This window comes from Corella eumyota, chromosome 2 (genome assembly GCF_963082875.1).
Source record: "Corella eumyota chromosome 2, kaCorEumy4.1, whole genome shotgun sequence".
NCBI lineage: Eukaryota > Metazoa > Chordata > Ascidiacea > Phlebobranchia > Corellidae > Corella > Corella eumyota.
In genome coordinates, this window is record NC_137491.1 from 10,666,140 (window position 1) to 10,693,714 (window position 27,575).

Consider the following 27,575-nt stretch of genomic DNA (forward strand, 5'->3'; position numbering starts at 1 on the left):
TTGGAAAAATGTCATGCGGATTCCTCGGACACAAAATTGTTATAGCAACCTTGAAAACAACTCGCAATTGTTCACCTCCTAATCAAATGTCGTTAAAAAACCTTCAATTAGATTTACGAATTTGTAAATATTTGCCAAGTGGCTCATTAATGCCAATGAACTGGCGTGTTATGATATACGGATCAAAATGCTTGTGTCAACTTCACCACGTAAATCGGTAAATCAAATCTACTGTACGGAAAAGGCAAACTCTAAATGTTGATTTATTTGTAAACAATATGTTTAAAAAGTGTGCCTAAATGATTACCAGCAGGATTTGCCCGCATATTTAATTTGTCATAAATTTTGTCCGTACTACTAACAAACATAATTTATATTTAAGCAAACGTATAAATTCTGAAACAGAATAAACACCCATTTTTCTTATTAAAATTCACCGCTTATAAATTACAAATCTATTTTTAATTAGAACAGATAAAATTTGTATTAGTTTCGATAGATAATAAAGTAAAAATAGTAAGTTGGCAGCTTTTACAATTAATGTTTATCGAATTTTACTCCTTCGACATTCCTAAACTGCCAAAAAAATAAATTAAATAAAAATATATTTTAAAAAAGATATTTCGAGTTGAGAATTTGTTTAAAATAATTAGAAATAATTCGCAGCTGAATTCGTTCACGGCCAAGTTTTTTTTGTTCGTTTTTCTTTCCTTGATTTTCCTCCCGCATCGACTACGCGTTGTTATTACTGGCTGGCTGACTTTTAAATGATTGACATTCGACAAATTTGCGGCGTAGCAAAACTATCTCTTACTATTCGCTAAAAAATAACTCATATTATAAATAAAAAAAAAATTTCACATTTGAGTTTTTATTTTCCAAATTTCAAATAGTTATCCAAAAATTATCGAGTTGTTTTACTTTAAAATAAAGCTAAGACTTCGTGAGTTCGAAAGAGTAAAATTGTAAATCGATTGACAGTAAAGTTTTATTATCAACACTTGTAAAGTGATATGTAAATAAAAAACACACGCTACCATTTTAGTTTTAATTTTAAGCAATTGCTCGTACCTTCACTGTTAAGAGCTATACAGACCTTCTTAGTAAGTTTAAGCATATTGTTTGTTGTGCATTCCGTTTAAATTCGTTGTTGATTTGACTTTGTAAGCGCCCTAAGATATACGGAAGATGATCGTTTAGCGGTCGAGGCCCATTTTCTATCAGGAAACCATAAAAACGCCGTTAAATAGGAGGCAAAACGGACGATCATAAACATATGAAAGCAGTCAGTCCGCCAGTTTCGAAACAACACGCTCAATTTTGTAGTGCAATTTTAAACGCAAAATACAAAGCGATCGAGCCTAAAAAATTACCTAAAAAAATTAAGGTACGATATTATAAGAAAAAAGGGTGTTTCAATAAAAGTTAGGGATAGCTAGAACTGAATAATAAAAAGAGATTTTGTCAGTGGACTAATCCGAAATTTTTGTTTAAAGTTTAGTCAAATTTGTAAGCAGAAATAAGGATACCAAGATAATTTTCAACTTTCAAGCTAAGTAAGGAATAACTTCTCGCTAAGATTCGCTTAAAGCTAAAAATAAATAATTTTACATATCAAAACAAACAAACATATAGTTCTTTAAAATGTTATTGTTTTTTATTGGAGATTACTCAATTAAACTTTTAACGTCTATGATTCAAACAATACAAACATTTCAACTTACTTTAGTCTTCGATGCGAGACCGTCGTTCAATTAAATTCCCCGAAAGTAAACACGATTTTCATTACCACGCAATATAAGAATATAAAAGTTGAGTTAAAAAGGTGAAAAAGAACATTAAATCGTAGAGTTATTACATTCGATAAAGTAGATAGTAAATCGGTAAGTTTTAAAGTTCGGGTTACGATATTAGCAGATAGCTTGAGTGAATTGCAACATAAAAAGTAGGTGTTTACAAAATTATAAAATAAATATTAACAGAATAATAAAAATAAATTTTTATCTTCTCTTAAATTTAGTTTTTAGTGCGGATGTATATTATTTAATAGTTAAATGGAGCCCAGTACAACAGCGCCTTGTTTGATACAAGCCCCTCGTCACCCTCCTAACCCTTATCAAGGGTGGTACCACTCCCCCGCATCCCATCAGATGGCGCACCACACCCAAGGGTCATTTTTGTTTCCGGCAACCCCGGGTCAAGCCCCGTCAGTAGTAACCAATCAGGGAAATCAGCAGATGTATGGTATACATAGCCAATACCCATACCACCAGTATTCCAACCCTTCTGTTACAGCATCGACAATGACGTTACCCCCTGGGTTCATGGGGGCTTCACCGCACCCTAATCATTTCACCCACCCTAGCCCGGGAGCCGAGGGAGCTCAGCTTGGGGGTCATTTCTCAACTTTCATGATAAACGTCGACCGAAGTACTGATGGTACGAGTTAAAATTTTATTATGCTAATCAAAATACTTGTAATCAACTAACATTACCTAACACAATTTATTTATTTAGTTTTTAGATTTAATATCGAAGTGTTTTAGGTTTTTGAGTATTTTTGTTCCCACGCAGTCAAAATAATACAAATTTTACAATAATTTTACGAATAGTAAAACTACCAATAAATCATAACAGGCCGTTTTAATTTCACAACTGGAACTATTAAAACAGATGTAATCCCGTCCATGTATGTTTATAAGATGCCGCCAGTCTTACCTAAACTCGGTAGTTAAAATTTTTATTCCAATGCGCCTAAAATAAGAAATGCGAATTTTAAAGAGTTTTATGTGAAAACCAGGCTATGAAAATTTTGTGACGGTTGTCTTAGCGTAAAATGTGCGATTTTATTTTAATTGTTTATGACTGCTATGTTTTATAGACTAACAAGGCAGTAACTATTATCATATTTAGAAAAAAAAATTTTCAGCACGTTAAACTTTCTAACAAGATGGATTTCAAACGCTAATTTATATTTCTTTAAATCACTATAGAGTTAACACAGCAAATAGGTTATTGTAAATTAATATCTAAACTGCTAGATTTCTATCAGTTAGTATTGAAATTATTCAGATTTTTTTTAAAAAAATTTGCATTAAAAAAGTTAGAACAATATAATGTCATATGTCAATATTTAAATTTCCAAACATTGGATACTCCTCATTCATTTTTTAAATTCGGCGGACCCCCCAATTCGATTAAATTTTAAGCAACACAATTACATTACGTAGGTCCTAATGTTTTGAGTGAACTCTTAGGGCAATCACCTGTAAAATAATGAAGGTAAACGCTATGCTTAATGATACAAATGCACATCACGTTTAGAGCAGACCTAATCCAGGTCCGCCATTTTGTTTGATATCCGTTACAAAGTAAATAATTTAGTGCTTGAATCATGTATATATGTCAACACAAGATTTTTTAGTGTATCTTAGATGACCCCGAATAATTATGTTTTCACGTTTACGCCTCACTGATTGGAAAGTGTCAAATCGTGTCAGGTTATACAAAGGTAAAAATATCATGTGTGTTAAGTAGCTGTAATATTAACACAATCAAAGGAAACCCAAGACCAAGCATCTTACCAACATATTTATAAATAACAACTTTGCCTTTGATTGCGCATAGACATGATATGATATTCACAGTTTTCGGGCTGTTATTAAAAACCAATTATCATCAAATTTTCTTCAAAAATTCAGATTTTTTTAAAATAAGTGTGTTCAAATACAGAAATCAATCTTGATTAATGGGGCAAATCTAATTGTAGACTAAAATTGGGTGGTCTTGGGTATATTTTATTCCACCAAGCAATAATAGGCCTAATTTCGAGTTTATTAGCTATAGCATGTCAAAAAACGATGCAAATGTACTAATATTGGATAAAACATTTTGTGATGTCTATGTAAAAAGCGCTACTGAATAAAAACAAAAAATGAATTTAACAAACGAAAAACATAGCCTTGAAATATTTAATTTAATTTTAATATGAAGTTAAATTAACACTTAAACCGTTTTACAGTAGATAGTAAATTACATGCGTATTAGAATACAAGGAATGTTCAAAATTAGATTTTTATTTTTTACGATTAAGATGGCTACCTGGGCTTAACAATGCCGTCGACAATTTTTACAACCCATGTAACGACCGTAATTAAACCTCATAAGAATTTTGTGTACTAGAACAGGTGGTTTGGCTCTCTGATCTAGTATTTTATTTCTTTGCTTAGCGCCACGTAAACTGTTAATGCATTGTATAACAACGGTTATAATCGGCGAAAGGTTGCTTTTAAGCGGTCGGGGAAGTGGTTTAACACGAGGTCATAAACTGGATTTTACACCGTTTGAAATATAATTTTTACTGGTCGTTTACGCAAATCAGCAACATGAAAGTTAAAACGCGTTTTCCGACATTTTATTGTTCTCAGGGTAAACATTCCTGTTAGGGCTGAACCCGTACAAAGCGTAATCAAAAGAATTACTAAAATTCATCGACAATTTTACAACATGGCTGTGTAATCATATTTTCTACTAAACAACCAATTCGTAGCAAACCGACTTTCGTGGAAAATTACAGTTAAACTTTAACAATGGCTATTTAAACAATCATATGGTAATTTTAAACAAGAAACTAGGCCCCAAAAAAGTTAATTAAAACATTTCATATTAAAAGCAAAATTGTCAAAAACATTTCAACAATATATGTCGAGTGACATTTAATAAAAACGCAACGGACGCACAAGAATTTTATTATCAAAAAGTGATTGTTAAATTTTATGAGGGCGTTTTACAAGCTCCTGTCCAAGGCTAAACTCGCTGTGTCGGCTTCTGTTTAACACAGTGGATTGTGAAATAAAGCTTCTTATTAAATTTTCAGTTTTATATTAAAGGATTGTTGTCAGGGGCGTGTGCGATACATCACCGACTTACTGAATAATAAATACACAAAATTTAATTGTCATGCAAATTTAACGCAAGGCTGCTAATACATAGTTTAAATCGGTCAAATCGTTAGAGTATTGTTTAAAAAAATGCAAAAATTAGATCACATAAAACAATTCAAAAAATTACAGAGAATCCAATAAAATTCAATTTTTATATTTTTTTATAGCTCATCATATGGGAAATACCCATAGTCGAAAAAAGCGCCAACCTTACAGCAAGTCTCAAATCAACAACTTAGAACGAGAATATCGTTCAAATAATTTTATCACAAGACAAAAACGAGAACACATAGCACGTGACCTGAAGTTAACCGACCGACAAGTTAAGATCTGGTTTCAAAACAGAAGAGTAAAAGACAAAAAAATTAAACAGCGAGAATTAAAGGACAATCAGCAGGTTAAACATACATGCTTTTACATATTTTTAAAGGTTAATATCCAAGCCTAATAAAACGATTTTAATATTAATACTGTTGTAATTTATTTCATATTAAGATACTTTTTTAAAAGGTTTTGTCGCGTTATGGCGCTAACGAGTAAAAATTTTACCAGATACACCAGCACGCCGCTGACCGTGAACACGCCATTAAATCCGAGATGGCCCAAATTAGCCACCATCACCCCTCGCATCACGTGCCACTCGACATTAAGCCGACCCCTCATAGTCATATTTATCATCCGGGACCCACGAATTTATCTCATGGGTCGTCTGCACTTCTCACCTGATTGCACTTAAAAACTGTAAACAACAACCTTATCTTTTTAAGTTAGTGTCAATGGTTTTTATTCCATGACAACTTAATATTTATTTTTAAAATATATACACAGCGTTTAGTTAAAAAGTATTGCAATATCAAAAAAAAAATTTTTTCCAGTTGCACCTTTTTGTCCTTTAAGAATAACGTGACTATTAAGATAAATTACTTTAATAGTAATAAGTAGTTTCTGAATTTTTTTTTTTTAATAAAATAAAAATATGCATTGTATGTATATTTCGTAGATATTGCAATGGGATAAAAAGCACATCTAAAATTATTGCTTCTACATTTTTAAATTTTTTTTATATTAAAGAATGTAAATATTAAATTAATACACTTTATCGAATTTGTACATTTTTTTCTTAATTTACTCACAATTTTTTAATAGATTTTGTTTTGTAGTTCATTAACGCTTGTGAATAGTAAATACAAGATACTGTTAGTACTTAATTATACGAATCATTACTAGGTGTTCCTAATAGGACACACAACTACGTAAAAGTTAAATCTCAAAGCAAATTTTCGCATTCTTACCGATTCTGAAGCCATTAAAAGTGTAGCATAAAGTCATAAATTTCTGAAACAAGCGCCGTCGCAAAAGGCTTAACAACATTATACGTACACGAATCTTTTATCGTTCTAGTCAAGAATAGCTATATACAGCTACATGCTTTAGCTATAGGAATAAGCATGGCTATATAGCTATATGCTGCGCATTGTTCTATTTAGAGATAGCTATACATTACCTACTTAAGTAAAACTGAATGTATCTACATTTAACATATATTGCAAATTTTTTTTTTATGGCTATAAATTTTTTTTTTCTAGGCTATGAAAAATCTTTTTTATGTTGGACAATAATATATTGCTACTAATCAATACATTAAAAAAAAATGAATTAATTAAAAAGTGGGTAAAAAAACTACGAATTACAATTTTTATTTGTTTATTTTATTAACATTAATTTTTTAACAAAAGTTAAATTAATTTTTTTTTTTTTTTTTAACAAAAAGTTAAAATTATTATTTTTTTTTTTTAACAAAAGTTAAAAAATTATTTTAAATTTTAATCAATTGTATATCATAATTTTAATTTAAGGGCTTGTATTTAAAAGTTAATTTGTTTATTAAAGCATGAGAATTAATAATGAGCTTTATAAAAACTTTTTAAAAAAAATTGTTTAAAATAAATACTTAAATGTTAATTTAAAATCGAAAAATTAAAAAAAAATTTGATTATTTGAATTTGAAACCAAAAGTTAAGATATGACTAATATTTGTTTAATATTTTAATTAAATTATTTAGTCTAAACCATTCATATTGAGTGTTATAGAATATATACAGTTAAAATATTAAATTTTAACTTGATGTGATAAAAGTATCAACCAACTAATAAAGATTAAAATATTTTAAGTTGTAACATTTTTTTTAATGCATAAATTTAATTTAGTCACTTTTTTTCATTTTTGTTTTTTTAATTGTATGATTCGTTTTCGACACTTACATAAATGTTCTTTACTTAAACCAACTAGAAAAGTAAAAACTTTTAATTATTAAAATTCTTAACTGTATTAGGTTGGCACTGATTTTAAAAGACCCCATCTATTTTAAAGCATTTTAAAAATAAGAGTATTTTGCTCTTAAGATTTGTTTTTTTAATTGAATATTTATTTATAAATATATACCCAAATAAATGATTTTATCAATTTATTGTTACATTACCAGCTTTACATAACTGGCTTTTTACAAATCAAGAAACAATTTTAAATTTTAATAATGTATTAAAACATTGATTCAATAATTTCATGATACATCAAAAACAATAAATAATATTTATTAATTCAAAATATAATTGTTGAATTGCTTTTTTTGTTTTTATATACACTTCATTTAGTAGGGTTTTACAAATGTATTTTGACATTTTTGAAAAAATAGATTCTAAAAAAAAAGTTATTATTTTTAACAAAATCAAAACCAGGTCACTCTGGTTTGTTGGTTATAAGCCATTACACCACGACAAGGTCAACCAGAAAGCAATGGGTTAGTTCTAGGCCAACACCGAAATTTTATGGGAGTCGTCAGAAGAAAAGTAAGATCAGAAACCCATAAAACCCGGCAAAAACCTTTGGATGTATACGGCGGACTAAAACTAACTCTCGGTGGTTGTACCTATTAGCAGAATATCGGTCTAAACACGATTGGTTCTGAACCACTAAAAACAGATAAACTAAAATAACATAACCTAAACTGTAATGCTGTAAAACTATAAAGATGTGATTGATATTATGAATCCCCCAATTTAGATTGTTGACCTAAACCTAAAAACCTTGAAAAAAAAGAAGATAGGGTTAGTCTTAGTTAACCTGTAGAGCTGAAAAAAATACATGGTTAGGATTAATATTAGTTAGGTTAGATTTGATTTTAGTTAAAAAAGTAAATGGCTAGGGGTTAATTAGGTGAAAAAATATGGCAGGAGATACTTACATTGGGGACAATACTTAAAATTTGAAGAATTTTTGAGGCGAAATTTGAAGTTGTTAGATGACTTGAGAATGTTGATTCTTGAAATTTTTTTAAGTCTTCACTAAATAAATTACCTAAACCATCGAGCTGAAATTAAAATATTTCTAACTTAGAAATAAATCAGTCTACAAGTTTTCTAACTGTATTCTATAAGTAACTAAATACTTTTTATAACTTTTTACAAAAATTTTATGCCCAACCATTTTTTTGAATTTTTAGAACTATACCTATAATTATCTATAATTACTTTTTATTGCAACTACACACAATCGAATCGCAAAAGTAAAGCGTCGGAATCGTAGCCAGCGCAAAAATAAAGCGTCGGAATCGTAGCGAAGAATGACCGATTCATTTAAGCGAATGTCGCAACACAAAATATCACAAAAGTGATATTATAACACATTTAGTGTTAAAATTCTTCTCTGAAAGAATTTTTTCAAGTTAAATTTCTTTTCTGAAAGAATTTAACTTTAACTATGATACCACATTAGTGGTTATCATAGGAACCAACCTTTATTTGTTCCATCTTCAGTCCTGAGTTTCTTCAGTCCCGAGTTTGTTAATTTCCATCTTTGGTCCTGTGTGTTGAGGTCAGAGTTCGATAAAATTTTTAAATATTAACTACTTTTAAAAACCTTTTTATACCATTTTACAAACTACAAAAGTAAGTTAAAATTTTACAATGAATTGAAGACTTCATCCAAAATCTTTTTCCTCCTTAATGCTGTGCGATGACTTCAACCCATGTCACATTAATTACATATATGAAAAGTTTAACCCAAGCATAGAAAATACTTGACCAAACTTTTAATAAGAAAGATAAAAGAAAAAGATCATACCAGTTAAGAAACTAATATGATGGAGAGAGGGGCGGAAATTGCGCTCGGTTATCGAATTGCGCCGTTATCCATATACATCCAGATTCGCTACGTAATTACAAAACCGATTGAGGCTTGCTTGCCCTCGTTACAGATGATTACTTAATAAGTTATTTAAGTTATTTAACTTAAGTTTTTTTAGTTTACAGTTTAAGGACCCGCCCATTTAAACCTATTTTTAGTGGCCTTAGTTGCAACAATGTTGCAGTTAATGGAAAATTGGAAAGTGCCAGGAGGCAAAGCAACAAACGTTAGAGCTAGATTAGCCTATTGAAAATTAACAAGAAGGGTTTAAATAGTAAAAGAGATAGAGTTAATTAACTTAATTAATGAGGTATTACACCATTGAAGTTCGATAGTGTAGTCGAATGGAATGGAATTTGGGTTCGTGGAATGAAAATAACATCATGGCATGGAATTTGGGTTCGTGGAATGGAAATAACATGATAAATAGATCCCTAAAACAAAATAAACAGTTGTAAGATTAAGAACCTATTTAAAACTTTTACCTTATTAAAAAAAATATGTTATACAAGAAAATTTTTTATTCTCAAAAGCACACTTATATTTATTTTGTCCGATAATCTTAGCTGGTTCAAGAAAATTAATCTTTAAAAAATCAAATGCTAAAATAAATTACAAAACAATACCACAAATTTAAACTATATTACAAAGTGGTTTACTCATTTTAAGGCAGAGCTTGTGGAATTTAAAAAAAGTAAAACTAAAACTTACTTTAGAGCAGTTGAAAATCTAACAAATTTGCCGATTTTGAAGTTTTATCATTCTTAAATCATTCTGTTGAAATAAAATAAATTTATTAAACTTTTGCCTTTAAAAACTACACAAATATTAAGGACGATACGTTTAAGAATATGAAGAATTAAAGATGTGCCAAGCTGAATGCTTTGACTCAGGCTTACAAACATGCACCAGCATTTTTAGTTTTTATTTTTAGTTAACGACCACATTTAAAAATTACTGAACACTTAATTTAATTAAATTTGATTTAATTTAATTTAAAAACAATACATTAAAAACTACCGAACTAAATGAAGTATGCAATTTTTTTAGAAGTTATTAAGTAATTTCTATTAATTTTTGTACTTTGAGTTTGTAAAATGTAGCAATGCAAAGTAGGGCTAGTTAATATCACAATTCTAGTTGACTTAAGATTTAGCAATCATGTTAAACTAATGTTATATTCTGTTTTTACACCTAAAAAATATAATATTATGTTGTATAAACCAAAGTAATGCTTAAGAATTGTAACTACCTTTAGTGTGAATGACTTTAAACTTTATCGCTTTTATTAAAGCCTTAATCCAAATTAGGCAATGTAACATTGCCTGTAAAAACAAATAAAAAATTATAAACATCTATACAAAATATAGAAAAATTTCAATATTTAATATGACATGTTACCTAAGTATTTTATGACCATATTCATAAAACTATAATAATGTCTGCTAATAAGGAATTAGTTAGAAAACTGAGAGTTAAGATAAACTTTTTTAACCAGTAACAGAACTTCTATACCATATTTAGAATTTGAAATTTAAATTACCTTTTAATAATAGATAGTATACTAACTGTTAACTTGTCTTTTTTACTTGCTTTGTTTTAGATATGTACAGCAATCTAAAAATCAAAGGAAATTGTGTAAGTGTTTGGTTACCTTTATCATAATATTCAATATATATTTAAACAGTGGTTGAAGCAGATATATATATCCATAAGAGTTTTTAGTTTTTTTATTACACCATTGTTATTATTAAATACTAGTTAAAATGTTTACTTCACAATTTTGCAAAAAATAAGGGGACCATAAAAGTAATGAGACAAATATACATCATTTATCTTTATTATAACATAATATTATCCTATTAGTAACCATATAGTGATTTCGTTCAAGTATAAATTTAGGCATTGTTGGTACTTTTTAAAACAAATTAAATCTTTACCTAGAATCAAGTATATCCAAAATGTTAAACATGTTGCCTTGTTTGCGAAGGAAGAAATCATTTGTTAGTGTAATAAATGACTTTATTATTTATTGTTTTTATGTTAATAGCTTTCATTCAAATCAGGAATTCTAACTTTGCCTGTGAAAATAAATATTTATATTAAATATATTGCACAAATTGGAAAAAAGATTATATACACTGTATTTATTTTAAATTAAAAAACAATTTATGGTTTGTAACCTGTTAAAATTGGGTTGTTTAGGAGATTAAGTGATTTCTTGCATAGCATAAATAAAACATTGGTCCGAAGTTATCTGAAATTTAAAAAAATTTGTGTCATTAAATTAAAAAATATTTTCAAGTCAAAAACATTGAAATTTAATACTGTAAAGATTTTTAAACCTTATATCGTGATACATTCCATTTCAAAAAACTATGATATATAGTGCTAACATGGGGTTCAAGGTATATAAATAATTACATTTAATCTAATAAACAAAACATTAATCTAATAAACAAAAAAATCATTACCTGAAGCCAAGTTGTTTTAAATTGTTGAATATGTTGCCTTGTTCGCATAAAGAGAAATTAATTTTTGTCTTCTAAAACAAATACAAAAATTATTTTATTAATCCAATACGCATTTACTAACAACAAGTATTATTTGTTGATTAAAATTACCATTTTATGGTTTAGAAAAAGTTGTAACTACCTTTATTGTAAACGACTTTAAACTTCACTGCTTCTCTGTTATAAACTTTTAACCAAATTAGGCGATAACTTGGCCTGTAAAAAAAATAAATTAAATTTTATGTCCAGTGTGGTGTACAGATAAGAAAAAAATGTAATTTTTATTATTACTATTTTAAATCTCATTTAAATTTTGTTTTGCATTACCTGTTAAAATTGGATTGTTTAGCTAATTAAGTGTTTCTTGTAGGTTTTAGCATGAAACATTAGTAGAAAGTTGTCTAAAATAATAAAAAATTATTGTTAATAACATTAAAAATACCAGTTCAAAAACCGCCCTATGGCATGCTTTTAATAGTTATCATATGGTCGCAAGTTTTAACCCATATTTGGCCTCTATAATGTACCACCACAAACAAAAAAGGAAGTTTTATTTATATTGTAGGTCCATAAATTGAGCATATATAAATATACATAAATCTATTGTTCACTTAACCTAGTTAAATATATTTACACACAGATAGCCACAAGATCAAGAACATTGAAAATTGACATACCTTATATCAATGATAACTTTGGTCATCTTTCATCATTTTTGTCTACATCTTCTGAGTATATTTGATTAGAAGATAAGAAAAAAAACTTGAACCATGGTTAACAAAGTAGAGTGCTGTTGTCATTTCAATGATAGGCTTAATGCATAAAATCTAATTGACTGCTGCAAAGTTGTACAACAGATTTTTAAAGTTTTACTTGTTTGGTAGAATATCTAAAAAAAAAAGATTTTTTTTTAAATTAGTGCATAAAACAAACCAACTTTTGATGTTACACATTTAAAATTATTTTTATTTTATATAGATAGTCCAAGATAAAAAAAAACATGATTAATATACCTTATATTGTGATAACATTGTCTTCTTCAATAATTCTAACTGCATCCTAGGGAATCCGTAGTTAGTTTTAGTTGGTGGGTGTAAGATTGAACCACTGTTTAACAAAGAAGAGTGTTGTTGTCCATATAATACCAGGTTCAATGAAGTCACAATGCATCTCTTTGAAACAAATTAATAAACTACATTGAAGCCCAAATGCAACTACTTTAAGCCAAGTTCGATCCAAATTGTTTAAATGATAATGTTGTATGCAAAGAGAAATCATTTTGGAGCTTTCTAAAAAAAAATAAAAGTTTAACAAACTAGTTTTTAATTAATTACTTTTTAATGCATTTGTCACTATATTGCTTATTTAATAAAAACAACATCTAGTAGTAACTACCTTTAGTGCAAGTTGCTTTGAATTTGAAGGGAAAAGCTTTCATCCAAATTAGATGATGTAATTTTGCCTATAAAATAAATCAAGTTATACATAAAGTGTGGTGTACAAACTAGAAAAAGCAAATTTTATTACTATTTTATTTCTAAATTAATTGTTGTTTTGCATTACCTATTAAAATTGGATTGTTTAGCTGATAAATTATTTCTTGTGTAGCGTGAAACTAGTTGCAAAGTTATCTAAAATAATAAAAAAGAACTGTTAGTAAAATTTGAAAAAAATAATTTATTATTGTGGTAATGCGGTTCCAACTTTCAACTAAAATTTGCTAGTAATAATTTACTTTTTTACCACAAACATGAGTTTAAGTTATTTTTTGGATATGCATATACATATAAATTGTCCCAAGAAAACAAAAAAAAATTATATATAAACCTTATATCGTGATAACTTCGCCTATTTTTGAAAAAAATTTATTTTTAGATAGTTGATGGGGCAAGATTGGAACATGGTTTAACAAAATAAAGTGCTGTTGTCCATATGATACTGGGTTTAATGAAGTCACAGTGCATAAAATCTTGCCGACTGTTGCTGAGTGGTATATCGGAATTTTGAAGTTTTACTTGTTTGGTGGAATATCTGAAATATTAAAAAATGTAATGTTAAAATAAAAATTCAATAAAATTTTACATAAAAATTAAATTTTTTATTTTTAAACATATTAATAAAACTACATAAAGAAACAATTACAATTACCTATAGCAAAACTAGGCCTTCATTGTAAATGGCTTATATATTAAAAGCCTTCATCCAAATTAGACTATTTAATTTTGCCTGTAAAAGTAAATTAAATTTTATGTCAAGTGTGGTGTACAGACAGGAAAAAAGTAATTTTTGGTATTACTAGTTTAATTCTTAGTTAAACTTGTGTTTTACATCAAATGTGAAACGTTACTGCTAAGTTATCTGAAATAATAAAAAAATATTGGTAATAAAATTAAAAAAACTTAAGTCAATAGCCCACCCTACAGGCTGCATTTTAATAGTTATGATATGGTCGCAATTGATATTTGCCTTCAATAATTTATCCATGCACCACAGACAGCAATGTTATTTATTTTAAAGGCCTATAAACTGATCATACACATATAGTTTAAGATTAAAAACAACAAATATTCTTATATAATACCTTATATCGCGATAACTTAAGTCCTTTTCTGTTGAATTTTGTCTGCATCTTTACGAATCTTTGGTTGGTTAATGGGGCAAGACTGAACCTCGTTTTAAAAAAATAAAGTTCTGTTGTGCATATAATAGCTAGTCTAATGAAAGTTACAATGCATAAAATCTTGTTGACTACTGTAAAGTAGTTTGACTGATTATAGAGGTTTTACTTAATTGGTAGAATATCTGAAATATAAAAAGAATTTAGTTTTTTAAATCTAGTTTATAAAATAAATCTATTTCGATGTTGTGCATTAAATAAAATATAAATTGGTTTATTTCTTTAACACATATTAATAAACTACAATAAGACTTAGTAATTACCTCGAGCCAAGTTGATCCAAAGTTGCTTGTCTAGTATGCAAAGAGAAATCATTTTAAAGCATTCTAAAAAAATAAAAAAGTTTACGAAACTAGTTTTCAATTTATAACTTTTAAATGCATTTGTTACCATAAAGCTTATTTTACCTAAAATAACACAAAAAAGAAAAAAAAATTACCTTTAGTGAAAATGACTTTAATCTTTATTGCTTTTATATTAAAAGCCTTCATCCAAATTAGGCGTTGTAGCTTTGCCTGTGAAATACAAAAAGTTTAATCTCCTAATAAATTCAATAAACAAAAGAAAAAAATTTTACCTCGTAATTGTGTTTAAAACTAATAATATCAAGGATTTTAAGTTTTTGACATTACCTGTTAAAATTTGATGGTTAAGCTGTTTAATTTTGTTTCTTGTATAGCGTGAAACTTTATTAGAAAGCTATCTAAAATAAAAAAATAATTGGTAATATACATAGAAACACTATGTAAATATATGTATATACTTTAATACTATCAGACAGACCCACAAAAGCCAGTAAAAAATTAGGTAAAAATTTACCATATATTGTGATAACTTTTTCTTTTTTAATGATTTATCTGCCCAAAATTTGTCTGCCCAAAATTTATAGTCCCCAAATTGAGTGATAGGAATAAATTACAGTAGTTTGTTGTTGTGCATTATCAAGGGTCATACATTTTCGGTTTAACCTCAATACAGCTTTTAATTAAAAAAATTGCGTTAGTCTTAATTAACTTATATTTATTTAGAAAATAGTTATATGAAATTAATTTCAAATTGTTAAACCCTATTAAAAGAAAATTGGCTTGGTATTTTTAATATTATCTGCAAAATTAACATAAAATAACCAACTTAAATAAATATAAGAAGAATTCAAATTTACCCAAATAATTAAAATGGACAAACAACCCTTTAGGCTAAGCGTTCAGTAGAAAACATAATTTCGAACAGGGCGGTATCTGAATGATCATATCAAACAGGATGGTGTTGTTAAAGACCATACCAAATAAAATGGTGGTATAAGGTGAATTTTGAGCTCATTAAATCCATGTTTGCCATGATTTAATTTTCCTTAATACCAGAGTTTAAGTATTCCTTAAATTATTCCTCAAACAAATTATATTCAGTATTCCTATGATAAAATTAATCCAGTATTCTTCCAATATTCCTCCAACAAAATCCGATAAAAAGATTTCCAGTATTCTCCAATAAAATAATTCCAATATTTCTCCAATAAAATGATTCCGTTATCCCTCCAATAAAATGATTCCATTAATTCTCCAATAAAATGATTCTGTTATTCCTCCAATAAAATGATTTCATTATTTATCCCATAAAATGATTCTGTTATTCCTCAAATAAAATGGTTCCAATATTCCTCCAATAAAATAATTCCATTATTCCTCCAATAAAATGATTCCGTTATTCCCCTAATAAAATAATTCCAGTATTTCTCAGATATAATGATTCCAGTATTTCTCAGATATAATGATTCCTTTAATGAAATAATTCCAAGATTACTCCAATAAAACAATTCCGTTATTCTCCCAATAAAATGATTCCATTATTTCGCCAAAAAATGATTCCATGGTATTTTTAATATTATCTGCAAAATTAACATAAAATAACCAACTTAAATAAATATAAGAAGAATTCAAATTTACCCAAATAATTAAAATGGACAAACAACCCTTTAGGCTAAGCGTTCAGTAGAAAACATAATTTCGAACAGGGCGGTATCTGAATGATCATATCGAACAGGATGGTGTTGTTAAAGACCATACCAAATAAAATGGTGGTATAAGGTGAATTTTGAGCTCATTAAATCCATGTTTGCCATGATTTAATTTTCCTTAATACCAGAGTTTAAGTATTCCTTAAATTATTCCTCCAACAAATTATATTCAGTATTCCTATGATAAAATTAATTCAGTATTCTTCCAATATTCCTCCAACAAAATCCGATAAAAAGATTTCCAGTATTCTCCAATAAAATAATTCCAATATTTCTCCAATAAAATGATTCCGTTATCCCTCCAATAAAATGATTCCATTAATTCTCCAATAAAATGATTCTGTTATTCCTCCAATAAAATGATTTCATTATTTATCCCATAAAATGATTCTGTTATTCCTCAAATAAAATGGTTCCAATATTCCTCCAATAAAATAATTCCATTATTCCTCCAATAAAATGATTCCGTTATTCCCCTAATAAAATAATTCCAGTATTTCTCAGATATAATGATTCCAGTATTTCTCAGATATAATGATTCCTTTAATGAAATAATTCCAAGATTACTCCAATAAAACAATTCCGTTATTCTCCCAATAAAATGATTCCATTATTTCGCCAATGAAATGATTCCATTATTCCTCCAATAAAATAATTCCATTATTCCCCAATAAAATGATTCCGTTATCCCTCCAATAAAATAATTCCATTATTCCCCAATAAAATGATTTCGTTATTCCTCCAATAAAAAGATTTCGTTATTCCTCCAATAAAATGATTTCGTTGTTCCTCCCATAAAATGATTTCGTTATTCCTCCAATAAAATGATTTCGTTGTTCCTCCAATAAAATGATTCCGTTAATTCTCCAATAAAATAATTTCACTATTTCTCCAATAAAATGATTCCAGTATTCCTCCAATAAAATGATTCAAGTATTCCTTAAATACAATTATTCCAGTATTCCTTCGATAAACTTATTCCAGTTTTATTCAATAAAATTATTCCAGTTTTCATGCAATAAAATTATTCCAGTTTTCCTTTTCATTGAATGGGCGATCAATGGAGTATAGTCACATTGCCGCAAATGTCATGTCATAATTGTTTTTATGACTTGTGCTATAGTCAATAGTGATTGTCTTATTGTAATTAAACACCATTGTTTCCATTATTTCATCAAAAAAAATAATTAATATATTTTTAAACCACTTTTTGTGTATTATATAAAAACTAACTCAGTTTAACATAACTTTAATGTCCAGTAATACCCAACAATAATATATACTAATTTAAAACAAATGTTAACTTTACTGATGGTAAAAAGTAGTTGCGAATGGACTAATGTTACTTTAAAACTGAACAATATTTATTCTAAAACTTTAAACAACCAAGTTTATAATTATTGGAAATAAGCCGATTTCGCAAAAGCTCGCTTTAGCGCTAATAGATATGACCGCAAAAAAGCAAATGCAGCAGCATGCTGTTAGTAACAAAATTCAAAAACAAAACCCATGCAGTTCATGCAGTATACATGCAGTTTGGGGGAATGGAAAGGAGGCAAGGGGGATTTTATAAAAATTTATAAACTTGAATTCTAAATTTTTAGAACAAAACATTGTTCAGTTTTTAAAGTTACATTAATCTATTCTCTAGTACATCATTAGCTTAGTTGACAAAATGTTTTGAATCATTATTTTATTGCTAGGCAGACCTTCATTAAAATCGAGTTAACCAGGTATAAATCATGTTTTAACTAAAATTATTGCATTCATGTACAGTAGTAAAGCATGACAATAACAAAAACCTATATAAAAATATATTAAAAATCAATACATTATAATATATTAAAATTAAATTGATTAAAATTAATTTAACCAGGTATATATATATAAATTTGTGTTTTTACAAAAATTACAATTATTGCGTTCGTTTTATAGTAAAATGATCTAATGACAAAAGTATTAAAAATGTATAAAAATATAATGGTATATAATTAAAATTAAACTAGCCATGCATAAATAAGTGTTTTTTTAACATTTTACTACAATGCGTATGTTTGTAACTAAACAAAATGATCACTTTTAACAAATTAAATGTAGATTTTAACAAATCAAATGTAAAAATTTAACTTTGTACAACAATGCCTTAATTGTCTGTTTTAAATTACAACTGTTGTTTGTGATATTATTAATGTCTGTGGTAAGTCATTTTTGTTCCCATGAAACTTTCTAACTCAAACAGTTAAATTTACCAAATTTACCAAACTTCGTTTACAGTTGAAGATTCCAAAAATTACTCAATCCGCAAACAGTAAAAGTTTTGTAAAAAACTCACGTAAATTCAAAATTGCTAAAAGTTTCCAAAAAATCTTGTCAACTCCACATCCAGTTGAAGATTTCCAATAAAGATCGAAGTGACCGACCACATAGCCAACAAAAAAATCTGTATAAAAAAATAATAAACTTTAATATCTCATATTGTAATTGATATTTTTTTAAACTTATTTATGGCATGTTTATCAACCATGCGTTCTATACTACATAAGTACAACTATTACTACAGATCATATGTAAAAAATTCAATTTTAAAAATGTTGTCAACTAAATATGCTAACTTATTTCAAAGGGTTACCATAACGTCACAGTGCCACGTGTTTTAAAACTATGGCTACAATAGTTTACTTTAAAGAGTGATTATAATATCATTTAAAGAGTGATTATAATATCATTTAAAGCGATTATAATATCATTTGTAGAAAACCATTGTTGTAGAATATTAATATTTGTCTAATAACAAACGTAACATAAAGTCAAATATGTAATTGATTTATAGTATTCTTACGTCAAATTATATTACTTTAAACTATTGATTATTATAAATAACTATTTTTGTATTAAATAACAACATAAGTTGTTTATAATAACGCAAAACGTAGTAAAACGAAAACAAACTTACCAATAAAGAGACATCTAAGAACAGAGCTCAAAAACACGTGCACGCAGCAGGAGTGCAAAGCGAAACAGAACTTTAAAAAACGAATCTGTGACGTCACGCAATCACGTTCCCGGGTTTTAGTCTAGCAATCCTCGCGTCGACATTCCAACGCTAATTGTTTTTTATTTAATCAGTGTAATAATAATCCCCGCTTTAAAAATAAAGTATATATATTTCTGCGCAATATTTGAAAAGTAGGTTGTTTTAATTCACACATTGACCCTTTTTATTGTATTGTATTAAAACGTTTTGTCTGATATACTTTGTATAATAAACCGTACTAATAATTTTATTGTTTAATTTTGTTAGAATCTCAAACAACCATATGTTTACTTGAAACAGTTAATTTAACAAGTCACGTGTTTGCGAGTTCAGAGGATAGAGCGGTAGGATATAACTAGGTACAGACCCATAACAAGATCACAAATTTAACGTAAACAATAAAATGGCAGGTGGTGTTGTAACCCTTTTAACCTAATTGCAAACGCTGTTATAAACGAATACCGTGTCATTGATGCGGCTCGAACTTAAAACTTTCGGTTCGAATTCTGATGCATAACGATAACCAGTTCTCAAAATCGCATTTTCCAAGAAAAAATTACAACATACTTAACTTAAGTAACAACAATAGACCGTTTTTTTTGCAAGTTATTGTGTGTTTCCTTAATAAAAATCGTCATAGATTTTTTAACAATCAGATTGTTTGTTATTTTACGTAAACGCATTTTTATTTATTTAAATTTGGCGAAATTATTAATTAGTTTAAATTCGACTGTGTAATTTATCTAATGTAGATATTTAATATAACTTTGATTACATATAAAAATAAGCGAACCAATTTAAAACATATTTTTATTTTTAAAATAAATCTAGTTTAAAATTGAATTTCACATTGAAATGAGGCTTTAAATTATAGTTTATGGGCAAAAAATACAGAATTTTTTTTAAGTAATTAACAAACAGTAAATTAATATAGTAATCAGTAGAGAAAAAATGAAGGAAAAACGAAGAACTGAAGACCAACAAATTATATTAAGTTGTTAATGGTTGATGAAACAAAAATCACACTGTTGTAATGGTAGGTTATGTTCCAAACCCTAAATACAAAATCTTAATTTAATTTTCTTTTAACCCTAAATCAACTTATGTCGAAAGTTAATAAATTTTTAAACCTTTTTTTTCGTCTATATTTTTATCTTTAATGTGGGAAAGTCGAATGCGGGACTTAAACAACATCAGTTACTCCGACCCGGTCTTAAGTTGCCTGTGGCAGTTTGGGATATTACAGTTTATAATTGCCCGATAATTATGCTGCTGATTAAGTGCTGGCTCAGCAGGAGTTCGTACTGTTTATAGCGTCTTACTTAAGGGCGCTACAGCATGAGTTCAGTAGGGATTGAACACACGACCTCATGTGTGGTGTGGCAAGTGTCATAACCATTACACCACGCTGCCGGTTTTAAAGTCAAATTTTAAGCAGCATATTGAATGTATTAGAACACTGCATAAACCAACATGCATTAAAGCAATATTTTAATGGGGTTTGTTTTATTACACTTTTTTTTAACAGGTATTAACTAGCTAACACAGTTAATTTAAATAGAAAATAATAAAAAAGTAGGACTTCTTACATTGCTGATAAAAGTAATTAGAATCTTTTTATGTCAAGTTTAATCATTGTCTGTTGAATAACATAAACAAGAACAATCAGATACAGGACAAGTTTTGTTTTTTCTAAAAAATTGAATCAAAAAAAAAAATATTAAATTTTATAAATAATTATAAAAATTATTAAAATAATACTATGTGTTTAACTATAAACTTACACATCAACCTGTGCTTGATATTTTAGTCAAGAATTAAAAATGTTTAATATGGTTTACACCATTATTGGTTCAAGTTAGGATAAAATATATATAATAAGGCATTTAACTTAAAAATAAAAAAGGTATATTCTTACTGAAACCATTCTGCTAAATGAAGTTGATGGCCACCATGTCTACAACTTAAACACCAACTTGTCCAATCCGCAAATCCTAAATAAAAAAAATGTTTTTAAATTAAGCTTTAAAAGTTAATAAAATTTTTTTTTATAATTTTAAAACATGTCTTTAAAAATTTCATAAAAAACTGAAAAAGTAATTATGGTACTAATCAAAAAATTACAACATACTAGCATCATCAGGTCTAGTTCCTAAATGCAGAGAACATACTGAACATCTCGGTAAAGGTTTTCTACAAGAAGGACAACTCATAACCTACAAACACAATAACAAACACATTCATGTTTAAGAGCATTTAATAGTTAAACTTTTACCTATTACAAGTCAGTAGAACAGTTTTTGTACATTGCCACTTTTTCTATTTTAAATTATGTTACTTACTGGATTTTGCATAGCTCCACCCATAAAAATTCTCCCTCTACCTGTATAATAACAGATATCAAAAATTAAAATAAAACAAAACCAAAACACAAAGTAAAATAAAATTTTTTGTAAATTTTCTGTAGAAACAAATTTACTTTAAAAAATAATCAACAAAAAATTTTACAACATTTTTTAATAATTTTTTACTGTCGTTCCTTACCCGGTATCACAGTAACTGTGCTAGAGACAGCCTTGTTACAATAATTACAATGAAAATAAACTTCTCCGTCTTTTCTTTTTGAATTAAACATTTTCGACCAAAACAAATCAAAGTTAACACGTTCAAAAAATAACTGACTCTTGTTTAATAATTCCCAGTAACTGAAAAAAACAAAAAACTTTAAAATTTGTTTTGAATAAATAAAATTATCTGTAATAGTAAAAGGCTTTTCTTGGATATATTTAGCTACTAAGACCCTTACATTGATATTAGTTTAAAGTAATTTTGACCCTATGTTTTATGTAAACTTTTTATTGTAATATTTACTTTCCATATTATAGCAATTTAAAAAAGTTTATCTATGTTTATATTCATGTATTTAAATATTTAAATCCTGTATGATAGTACCTGTTTTTCCAATGAAGAACTTTGTCATTTAACTTGGTTTTAGGTTCATGTGAATATGCAATTGCTAATAAAGGTGTTTGCATATCAGATGTCTTAAAAAAATAATATAAAAATAATATAATTTTAAAACAAGTTACTGCAATAATTGTACAAATTTCTTTACAACTTTGCATTTATTTCTTACTTTATCAATATAATTCTGAAGCAATGGAATTGCTTTATGTAATAAAAACCCAGTGACCAACAAACCATCTAGTTTACCATCACTAATCACTTCTTTGGTAACATTTTGTAAAAACTCATGTAAGCTGGAATCAGATAAATGCAAACAAGCAAAACCAATTCGATCTTTTAGTAAAATATCCTAAAAAAAAATTATTGTAATTGTGAATTGTACATTTTGATTATTTTAAAAAATGTTAAATAAATAGTCAAAAAACGTAAGTAAAATTTTTTTTTAATATTTAACAAAAAATCCTATCAATTTTATCTAAATTGCAAAATTGTTTAAGAAATTTTCATAACTACCTTATTATATAGAATGTCTATATAATTTTCTAACAGATCCTGGCGTTTACTTTCAGAATTTTGAATTAAAAACTGAAAAGTCGCTTGCAAATATGCATTCTGTAAAGAACTTTGTAAAGTCTTGCAAGTAGACAACCATAATGTTAAACTTTTTGAACCAGAGTAACCACTTAATGCCATGGCAACCGAGGGTAGTTTTTCTGAACTTGAATCACCTTCAAAGATTTAACAACAGTAAATGATAGGACTGAACAGTAATAAATTGATAAAATATTAAACTTTACATAATAATTACCTATACAAAAAAAGTATTAATTCAAGATTAAAAAAATTAAAATATATGTTAAAACAGTCATTTAAACTAAAAAGTTAAATACCTGAAGCAATTGAATTATTTATCACTTCTATGGCAAGCTCTAGGTTTAGATGCCAAACAGCGATAGCAATAGAGCGTTCAATTTCCCCGTTTTTATTAATTCTTTTTACCAGATCTTCACCCGGACCATTCCTTGAATATCTTTCAACAGGATTGTCAAAATCTGTGTTAATATTCCCCCAGTCACACATTGAAAGTACCAAGTCTCTATTTTAAAATATTGAAAATATTTATTTATATTTTATATTGACATTAAAGATAACTTATGAAGTCAGCGTGATTAAAAGTTAAATAACTAACAACAAAGACACGGAAGATATATTAGGAATTCTGAGATCTTTTGAACAACAATAAAAATTCACCTTTTTGCACTAGTATAAACAACATTAGAAGTGTCCGATACTCCTCTCCATGCTAATGAACTCTTGTGTGAAGATTCCTGAGATTCTTGAACAAAAAGTATATGTTAAAAAAAAACAATTGTAGGCTCACATTTTGGCTAACACAAAATTAAAACTATTAATTTCGGCAAAATGTGATTCTAAAACCACACATGAGGTCGTGGGTTCAGTCCCCACTGATCTCATGCGGTATGAACTCCTGCTGAGCCAGCACTTAATCAGCAACAAAACTACTGGGCAATTATAATCTATAATATCCCAAACTGCCACAGGCAACTTGAAACTGGGTCGGGGTAACTGATGTTACTCGCATTCGACTTTAAAGTCGCGCATTCGACTTTCCCACATCGAGGATAAAGATACATACAAAAAAAAGCAATAGTTTACCTTTTATTATTTCCTGAGCACCTAAACAATACTGATTATAAATTAAATTGTGTTGTTGCTTAACTAAGTTGATCTGCGTGTTTGTTTTGTTAGAAAACCAGCCACTTGGAGATTGTGGGGAGTTCAAAGGAGATGAAATGACTGGATTAACATTTGATGAGGAAAAAGATAAATGATGAATTAGATCAATCCATTCCCACATTAAGTAAAGTGATTTGTTGTTAAGTTGAAGACTCAATTTAAAGTTACTTAATGGGTCATCTGAAAAGTTTTTTTAAAAAAAAGATCAAATTTTTTTTTTAAATACTTATTAGTAGCACCCCTGAAGTGCAAGAAAAGTTAACCAAAAGTTTCAAACAATCTCTAAAAAATCTTATTAAAATTTAATATAGAAACATAGTAAAAACCTTTTTGTAATCCGTAATTATTTTTTGCTCTTTCAATAATTGTTTCCAGACTTATTTTTTCCTACATCAAAATATAAATATTAAAAATAAGTACAAAATAATACTAAACAATCACGGTGCTATTGTAAGACCAAAAACAACATACGTAATTAATATTAAAAATTAGACTAAATTTTGGAACTAAACTTACGTTATCATTGGTTATATCACCAATTTGGTTTTGTTGTTTTGCTAACTTGTTTTCTTTGCAAGTAAATATATCATGACCTCTTGTATACAAAACATTGTTGTCCATATACCCACCTAGTGAAGTAGTTTCAAAAATCTTAGTCATCTAAAAAAAATAAAATAATTTAAACACATATATTTTGGGAAAGTTTTATTACAATAATAAGTCTTAAAGACTGAATTCAAACGTATAAATGTTAAAGCCTAAAAAGACAAATGAACCAGTTTGACCATGAAACCAGTACTTTTTATTGTTGACATGATAATTTTAAAAATAAATTCTTTTAATTAACCAGGCAAAATATTACTTACATGAAATTTAAAATTTTTACTTGAAGTTAATACGCAATTTAAGTTAACTGGATCCCAGGCAAACCCAGACACCAACTCACCTTCCTATACATAAATAAAATTTATTATTTAAACAATCAAACATGTTCACAAAAAATAGTTTTGAAAAAAAAAAAAATGTTAATCAAGGACTTAATAAGAATAGATATTTTTTGCTTAAAAATATTTTGGTAGTAGTTGCAAACAGTACCTTTGCAGTTTGTGGGTAGCTTCTTAACTGTGGGTAATAATCATATGATTCAGCTTCATTCTCTGAATATCTTGCATCAATCAAACTATAAACTCTCATAATTGAACTACCTTCTACTGTGTTTTCAGCACTGTTTTCCAATAAACAAGCTAACATACCACGTCTGGTTGGACACCATTGAATCTATTTGATATTAAAATAAAATATAAATAATTTAGTACAAAATTCGGGTAATTTACAATAAATTTAAACATTAAAGCAAAATCTTAAAACATGTTAAAAATATGCCTGATAGTTAACAGCAATAAAAATTAATGAAAAGTCGTCATCACTAACATTAATTTGTATTTAAAAAAAATTTTTTTCTAACAAAATATTTATAAATTTATTATCTATTACCCTTGCAACATTATGGGGACTTGTAATAGACAAATAAGGTTTAGTTAAGTTGCGAGGATCCCAAATTGACGCAGTTCCTTCTCCAAATGAAGCTATTCTATTTTCACTTAATGGGTCCACACATATACCACATGTAGACTATATAAAAATATCAATAATTAATAAATTTTAAATCTAGCTCTTGATTAACTTTAAAAATAAAAGTTATTAAGTGCCTTCTAAACCTTAAATAATATGCCAAGTATAAAATCTTTGTAAAAAGGATACACAACAAAATTATAAAACTATCACTAGCTATTAAAATGTTTTACCTTAGAGTTTGTCATTTTGTTTGTAATATAATTTGAACTGCTGCTTCTTATGTCATAAATTCTTAACGCCTTTTTACTAAAACCAACAGCTATCGTTGTGGCATCCTGTCCCACCCAAGCTAATGAGTTAACAGTTTCACCAGCCAAAAGTTCTAACAGGGGTTTTGTGACAGTTTTGCTAAAAGTAAAATTAAATCAGGATTACAAAAATAAGTATAAGTGTAACAGTTATAGTCAGGGCAGCATAATTTTTTATTTGGGATGTAGAGGTTAAAACAATTTGCTTCACAATATGAGGTCCAGGGTTCAATCCTTATTGCTCTCATACTGTACCACCCCTAAGTAAGGCATTATAAACAGTATAAACTCTTGCTGAGCCAACACCTTATTAGCAGCATAACTATCGGGCAATTATATTCTGTAATATCCCAAACTGCAAAAGGCAACTCGAGACTTGGTGTCTAATACTCACAACTTACAAACTAGTTACATATATAAAAAATACAAAGATATAAACAAAGCTTGGTTAATATAAAACCTTTTTCGTTCAGCTACAGTTGGTTGAGATTCAGGTGTTGTATGTACATCCCATATAAGCAAAGATCCTGATCTAACATTTAAATAGAAAACTTTCGATAAAACTTTGGAAGATAAAATAACAAAGTATTGTAGCCTATAACTGTAAGTAGTTTAAAATCAATCATACTTATATTATTTTATGCTACACTAAAATTATATTTAATTGTAAATAAAAAATATATTTTAATATTTTTACCTATGTTTATCAAGGCCTGATGCAATTAATTCAGGTTTAATTTTATTCCAGGCAAGGCTATTGCATTGTCTTAAATGTTTTGATTCTTTGATCTGGACGAATTCTTTTCCAGCAAGATTGTTATTCGATTGTGAATCCAAACTTGTCCAATTCAGAACAATTCTACCATTGGCTTGACCAAGAGCAATTACATGACTGTATTCTGGTGAAGGATGCCAGTCCATACACTAAACCAAAAATATTAAAGTAAGCTAAAACAGAGTTTTTTAAAGGTGTGGCCAAGTAGTTGACATATCAAGATGTTATAAAGAAATAAAAGATTTAATACATTTTTATTTACACTACAAACTTTTAGTGTAACTGTGGTTGTTCATAATTTTATAATATTCTCACTTTTTTCGACTAATTAAAGTAAGCTGTAGTTATTTATTATTACATTAAAACACAATAAAAATAAATTTGTCATAAACATGAAACTTTAAAAACACAATTTAGGTCAATTTTTTTTATTATTAAGTTTTGAAATCACCTTTACTTCTGCAGTTCCTTCGGCACCTTTGGTTAAAAAATTACTTGTTTCAATTTCATTTGTGTCACTAACAAACCCAACCATTTGATGATAAGAAACATTGTTGTTGCAAATTGCAAAAATGTCGTTGTAATGAGGATTAAATAACAATTCCATATTTGATATTTAAAAGTTTTGCAAATCCTAAAATAAATATATTGAGACAACACAAGCAAAACATGTTTAACCAAATTAATTAAAATAAACATACAAAAGTAATACATTTAAAAACTGTAATTTTGCTTTCCTTTTTTTGTGCTATTTTAAATTTGTTTAATCTTTTTTTTTTAATGACTTAACGTGGGTTACAAAAATTCAATTTTCGGGGAATCCCCGTT

General features: G+C 27.7%; 2 protein-coding genes across 2 annotated transcripts; one reads left to right on the plus strand and one right to left on the minus strand.

The window, feature by feature from the left end:
• The first annotated feature begins 2,054 nt into the window (after nucleotides 1–2,054).
• On the plus strand, nucleotides 2,055–5,669 carry LOC145742376 (homeobox protein Hox-B9-like). The gene is made up of 3 exons (XM_082560156.1): nucleotides 2,055–2,439; nucleotides 5,111–5,340; nucleotides 5,496–5,669. Exons 1-3 carry the CDS (start codon nucleotides 2,055–2,057, stop codon nucleotides 5,667–5,669), a joined length of 789 nt encoding a protein of 262 aa, XP_082416282.1.
• Nucleotides 5,670–20,230: 14,561 nt separating this feature from the next.
• LOC145743041 (GATOR2 complex protein MIOS-like) lies at nucleotides 20,231–27,375 on the minus strand. The gene is made up of 21 exons (XM_082560908.1): nucleotides 27,199–27,375; nucleotides 26,670–26,896; nucleotides 26,433–26,504; nucleotides 25,895–26,072; nucleotides 25,584–25,721; nucleotides 25,185–25,367; nucleotides 24,956–25,039; nucleotides 24,606–24,749; nucleotides 24,416–24,476; nucleotides 24,009–24,269; nucleotides 23,583–23,667; nucleotides 23,222–23,427; nucleotides 22,845–23,059; nucleotides 22,501–22,680; nucleotides 22,317–22,408; nucleotides 21,909–22,069; nucleotides 21,707–21,747; nucleotides 21,496–21,580; nucleotides 21,283–21,358; nucleotides 20,954–21,056; nucleotides 20,231–20,419 (listed from the first exon to the last, which is right to left on the minus strand). The coding sequence occupies exons 1-20, from the start codon at nucleotides 27,352–27,354 to the stop codon at nucleotides 20,993–20,995; spliced, it is 2,709 nt and encodes a 902-aa protein (XP_082417034.1). The 5' UTR covers nucleotides 27,355–27,375; the 3' UTR covers nucleotides 20,231–20,419; nucleotides 20,954–20,992.
• Between the last annotated feature and the right edge of the window lie 200 nt (nucleotides 27,376–27,575).

Bases quoted from the DNA above. Each gene is read 5' to 3' on its own strand.
- LOC145742376 (XM_082560156.1), top strand. From the start codon at position 2,055: ATGGAGCCCAGTACAACAGCGCCTTGTTTGATACAAGCCCCTCGTCAC. The intron at 2,440-5,110 runs GTACGAGTTAAA...ATTTTTTTATAG, and splicing joins CGTCGACCGAAGTACTGATG to CTCATCATATGGGAAATACC. The intron at 5,341-5,495 runs GTTAAACATACA...AAATTTTACCAG, and splicing joins AATTAAAGGACAATCAGCAG to ATACACCAGCACGCCGCTGA.
- LOC145743041 (XM_082560908.1), bottom strand. From the start codon at position 27,354: ATGGAATTGTTATTTAATCCTCATTACAACGACATTTTTGCAATTTGC. The intron at 22,409-22,500 runs GTAAGAAATAAA...TATTTTTTTAAG, and splicing joins TTCAGAATTATATTGATAAA to ACATCTGATATGCAAACACC. The intron at 21,748-21,908 runs GTAAGGAACGAC...GTTATTATACAG, and splicing joins CACAGTTACTGTGATACCGG to GTAGAGGGAGAATTTTTATG.